The sequence below is a fragment of the Pteropus medius genome, unplaced genomic scaffold (assembly GCF_902729225.1).
Source record: "Pteropus medius unplaced genomic scaffold, Ma_sr-lr_union100, whole genome shotgun sequence".
In the NCBI taxonomy this organism is placed as follows: Eukaryota; Metazoa; Chordata; class Mammalia; order Chiroptera; family Pteropodidae; genus Pteropus; species Pteropus medius.
In genome coordinates, this window is record NW_024352786.1 from 11,110,560 (window position 1) to 11,116,559 (window position 6,000).

General features: G+C 34.1%; 1 protein-coding gene across 2 annotated transcripts in view; it reads left to right on the forward strand.

The window, feature by feature from the left end:
- Positions 1 to 2,419, forward strand: part of ARAP2 (ArfGAP with RhoGAP domain, ankyrin repeat and PH domain 2) — a 157,461-nt gene extending 155,042 nt beyond the window's left edge. For both annotated transcript variants that reach the window (XM_039848861.1, XM_039848862.1), the window contains one exon: positions 186 to 2,419. In XM_039848861.1, the coding sequence (XP_039704795.1) occupies positions 186 to 569 (384 nt within the window). In that variant the 3' untranslated portion in view covers positions 570 to 2,419. The remainder of the gene's footprint in view (positions 1 to 185) is intronic.
- The last annotated feature ends 3,581 nt before the right edge of the window (positions 2,420 to 6,000 follow it).

Below are 6,000 nucleotides of genomic sequence, written 5' to 3' on the forward strand. Positions count from 1 at the left end.
GATTTTGTAGCTCTAAGATCAGTATATAAATTCGGACATGTCATTTGTGTTAAAGTAAAGTTAGAACCTAAATCATAGAAATAAACTCTAATATAAGAAACATCAGATTTCATATGGAATGTATTTTTTTAAACTTAAATTAGGCCAAATTTTGCTTTCCTGTGAGACATTTTATTGTATTTTAGAGTGCAAAGGCAGAACTCGAAAAGCTGCGGCTCGGTGAAAAGCGTGATCAAGAGTCTGGGGACAGCACGTTAAAGGAAAGAGCCTCCATGGTGGCCCATTGCCTGGAGCACAGGGATGATAAACTTCGAAATCGAACCAGAAAACATAGGAGTTTCAACTGTCTGGAGGACACAGAGGCTGAGGTCCTTTGCGGGCAGCAAAAAGGCCATAAAGGCCTAAAGACATTGAAGAAGACTGAGGATATCAATGGCAAAGCTGCTTTGGACCCTGATAATAAGTTGCCATCAAAGGTCATTGAAGAGCTTAGCATGGTTCTACAGCGGTCAAGAACCCTCCCGAAAGAGTCACCGGGTGAGCAGAGTTTGCAGAAAGACATAAAATGAATTGTCTTGTAATTTTTTTTTTATATTGTGTACAGTGTTTGTGTGCAAATCAGAAACCAAACTGTAAGAAAATTCATGGTTCATCTTGCTATATGTAAACATTTAAAGAGCTTTTAAAAATATATGTGTATATGTGATAAATGTAAGATTAACTATTTTGGTCTGAACAAAGCTTGTACAGTTCAACTATATTAACCTTGTGTAAAAAGGCGTTGAGTTACTTTTAATGGCTAAACTTTAAAGTGGTTGTCTGTTAAGTGGTATAACTTATGAACGGGAATCTTAAACTGTACTGTATTGTATAAAATGCTGTTTAAATGAAGCTTATGAAACTATATGTAACACATTTTGCACTTTGAGAAACCTTTGTATATTAAGTTACTATATGTTTTTAGGTTTACAGAGGGTCCATCTTAGGGGGAAAAAAGGGAAGTTGGAAGGGGAAGGATTTATTTTAGTGGCTGCCTATTAAACAACACTGGGGTTTTAAAAAGAGGCAGAGAATTAACAAATGTCCTAAAAACCAAGGAGGTCAGTAAAAATTTATTCTAGTTCACTATTGACGAGAACTTGTTAATGAGAAACTGCTTGTTAAGAAAAAACTCTAGTGACTAAGTATTGCCCAAGAGTAATGTTCAGCCAGCAAACATAATGGCACTGGCCATTCTTATTTATAGTGTTAGTGAACCAGCCACTGTATACATTCACTACACTTCAGTTCTTTGTAGGTGGCTGTTAAGAAACTTGCACTGCATTGAAGAGATTGTGTACACATGACCTATATGCTATTTGCACTGTTGCCGTGTATAAGAAATTATGAGTTTCTTACTATTGTTTTGGTACGAACAAAATTCATCATCCCAGGGTTTTGTTATTGTTGATTTCTTTTTGTTATTGTTTTACTTTGTTTTTTTTTTGTTGTTTTTTTTTATTGCTTCACTTTGTTCATTTCTTGTTATTTTAAGTAAGGTTGTAATTTGCTTCTTTGCAGTGTCAGAATAAACTAAAAGTATACAACATATGGCCATTTTACGGTGGGAGATGGTTTAACTCTACTACACTTATGGGGGGCTACCAGTTCACATCTAGATTTTTTCCTTAATGAAGTAGTAGTCTCCTTCCTGTGCCTAATGAATAATGACAAAGCCCTGTATCTTTACTTCCACAGAAGATCAGCTACTGTGCTAGAGATTTTCCTAAGACAGATAATACTAATTATAGTTCATGTTTGGAACAGTACTTTTCAGCAGTTTCTTTAGAATTTTATCACATCTGGTGAGTTTTGATCTAAAAATTAGTTTATGTAGCTAAACTTTATTCCTGTAATTTCTTTTTTTTCTCCTTTTCAGGTGTCTTATTAGAATTTGTATACAAAGATGCATACTTTGGTCAATCCAATCATATTACAGTAATATGCTGTTAAATGCTATGAATTTCTTCATTGTAATATATTTGGTGCAGATAAAAGTGTGTCCCCTGGGTATGTGATATTTATTCTTTCAATCCAAATAGATTGGATTAAAAATAAACCAACTGCAGGTCAGTTTATAAAATAGTGGTACTACTGGGGAGCCTTCATGGTATTTAGGAAAAAAATCTAAAACTATTCCTAATAAATGATAATATGTTATGAAGAAAATGTATGAAAATCAATATTTTGACAGTGTTGGACAATGGGAAAGTATCTGGAGCTTTTTTGTATTATCTGGATATTTTTGAAACTTGAGCTTAAAATCTAATAGCTTTTGTTTCTCTTCCTTTCCTATATAATTGTCTCCATTTTTCAAATGTAAGGGCTAATGATAACATCTCATATTTTGAGTAAAAATTAAAATTGTTTTACAAGTTCACCTGAATGTGACTCGCTATTATTTTCAGAAGTTGAAGGTTATTATGAAATACATCAAATAGATTTTTCTTTTCCCTTTTTAAAAATTTGAATATACACTTCAAACTGCCTCTAATATTTTTTCAAATACATCAATATGAATATTATTCTATTTTTAAATGATGAACATATGCAGACATGGCATAAACAGATTGATGGTACTCTAACTTTCATTGCTATAGTCTTAAAGTTAATTACTAGACATGGCTTTTAAATATCTGACTTCTAAACAAATCATTACCTGATTATTTATCAAAGTGGCACTGGGATTTCAAAACTAAGCAAAAGTTGTTGAAGCAAAAATACGACTTATATATATAACTATATTAGCTGCCAATTTATATTGTTTATATGAGAATTTTTAATTCTAAATCACACAAACTATATTGTAACAGGAAATATTTTTGAAAATGCAACAAATTTATTTTGACAGATTATAGTATCCAAATAATTGCATGTTTTCTTATACTTTTGATAATCACTCTGGGGAGAAGATTATAACTTTCACTATTTCATCAAAACCAAGACTTTTCCTATTACCATTTACACGCCTAAAGACAGAATTAAGTTTGTAATGTGAACAGTTTTCTGTCATGTGTACAATCATCATGGTTATCTCTAATCATCTGGAAATACAGAGCACAGAAATGACTCTTACAGGTAACTCAAATTCGTCTGGTTTATGTTCCATAATTAACAATTTTTTTATTGAAAATGTTCTAAATTATACTGTATATACCCATCTTCTTTGTTACTATTTGTAGAATGTATAGTTTTTAATAATTCAGATATCTCTACAGGTTTACTTTTGTGAATTATTGAATTAAAGTTTAGTATCTAAATGTCATCATCCAAAACGTGGGCTAACACCTATTTTTTAGGCATTTTGTGATGACTAATGTCTCTGTGTGTATATTCATATATCTGTCTCACAGAGGTTTAGTAAAAGTTATTAATATATTAGTTTTTCTAGCTCTCATTTGGTCTAACTGAACACTTCTTACTACTGATTTTCAAGTTGCTTCTAACAGTTTCTTTCCTCATCCCTTTAAAAATATGTTTTGTACTAATAGAACAGGTTACCACAGATTATGGAATGGATTATATTCCCCCCTGCCCCAAAATCCATATGTTTAAGCCCTAATACCCAGTACCTGAAAATGAGTATTTGGAGATGGGGCCTTTAAAGAGATTATTAAATTAAAATGAGGTTATTAGGGCAGGACCTAATCAAATCTGGTGTCTGCATAAGAATAAATTTGGGCACAAAGAAACAGAAATGTGTGTATACAGGGGAAAGGCCATGTAAGGATACAGCAAGAAGGTAGCTCTCTATAAGCCAAGGAGAGAAGCTTCAGATGAAACCAAACCTGCCAACACCTTGATCTTGGACTTATAGCCTCCAGAACTGTAAGAAAATTTCTATTGTTTAAGTCACCCAGTCTATGGAATTTTGTTTTGGCAGCCCTAGGGAAATAATGCACCACACTTTTATGTTCATCTGTTAATATAGATATCAGATGAGCAGAATACTCTTGGTATTTTAAGTATTAGTCCTTACACTCTTGTTGCCCCAAGTCTTAATTCCTTTATAAGCATTACATCAGAGTTATGATTAATGAAAGAGTTAGTTATGATTAATGAAGCCATGTTGAGATGTAATTACTTAGAAGTCAGCTAACTGAATAACTTGAAACTCTGAAATAATACAGCAGAAACGATTCAAAATTGTGGCCCAACAAAATGATAATTTTGTGCTTCTGGTAAAGATTATAATTCTTTGACATCAAGAACCACCATTTCAGCAGATTGAAAATGCTGATCTTTCACAACACCTGACAGAGAATATTGTTCATCCTTTCAAAGAATAACTCAGGCCTTCAGTTGAATAGCTGAGCATTCAGCAGACAAGGGAGAGACCAGAAGTCATTTCAATCAACCCAGATGAGCCTAGTCATGATCTTGCATCCAGAAACTGGATCTATAGTAACCTTCATCACATAAAAGTAGCATTTGTATCTCATTGGAAGGGATCTTTTCTACCCCTGCAGCTATTGCCTCTTTTGTTTCCCGTTCGCAGCAAAACTCAGTAAAATTTGTCTACTTTCCGCCTTCTGTTTTTTTTACCCCCCCTACCATTCTCTCTTTGACCCCTCTTCATTCAGCCTTTTGTTTCCCACTATTCTACAATAACTGTTCCTGCAAACCTCATTGCCAACTCAAATGATCAGATTTCAGTCATCATACTTGACCTGTCTCCATTGATAGCATTTCATACAGTTGGTCACCCCTCTTTTATGGAATACGTTCTAGAATTGGTGTCCAAGACTTAATGGTTTTCCTCCTTTCTCAGTCAGTTTTCTCAGGTCCCCTACTGGATATTCATCTTTACATAACCTAACTTCTAGAGGAACTCAACTAATCTCACAGTTTACAATATAGTACATCTTCTAACTATCCCATATATATATAACTTCGGTCTGTACCTAACTATTGAGCTCCAGGCTGTGTAATTTACATTTGCACTTGAGGATCCAACTGTCATCACAAATATGCCATATCTTAGAGCTCTTTACTGGTTCTAATCCTTTCCATGCTACTCTTTCCTACCATTGCTAGGACTCAGGTACAGTCCTTACAGTTCTACCATTTCTAGGTCACAGGTACAGAAAAACTCAACAGAATTGTTCAGTGAATGATTCAAAGAGTTGGCACTTGAAACCAGTCGCTCAAGAATCTACACTTTTAAATCCTGTGTTAGATTTCTCAGGCCGCCATCATCTCTCACCTGAATGATGACAATAGACTCATGCCTCTCCTAACAATACCCCAAATAGCTTCCTGTTTCCATTAGTTAAAAAAGAATATCTTTATAAATACAATCCTTAAGTGATAGGTTCCAACATACCAACTGCTACTTCTGTCATCCCTTCCCACTCCTCACCTCGCTCAGCTGCAACTATACTTGTTTCTCAAAATCACCAGGCATTAAACACCTTAGAGCTTTGTACTTATTATTCACTCTGTCAGCAACGTGGTCTCATTAGCCTCAGACTTACATGTGGATTACTCTCTTAACTTTATGTAGGTCACCATCAAATGTCTCCTTACCAGACAAAACTTCTCTAAACATGCCATATAAAGTGGCATCATCACTGTTTCATACTCTTTATCTTCTTACCTCATAGGGCTTATCATCACCCAACAACTTACATATTGATTAAAATATATTTTAATGGTCTAATTACTTTTACTAGAATATAACTCTGCCAGTGCAGAGTCTGCATGTCCCATAGTCACTACCGAAATATACATGAATAAATAAAGTCATGATAAAATGAAGTATCTTGAAGAAGAATGATTCCTGCTTAAATAAACAAGAATAAGGTAGCACGATTCTAAGGAAGTAGGAACATTAGGTATGCGAATTAACATTTTATGTCTGTTTTTTTGGGGGGGGCAGGGGGAGCATTTAGAAATTCTCTATACATGGTAAAAAGTTGAAAATAAGCTGGTCTTTGATTAGGCTGAAAGATGCTTTTT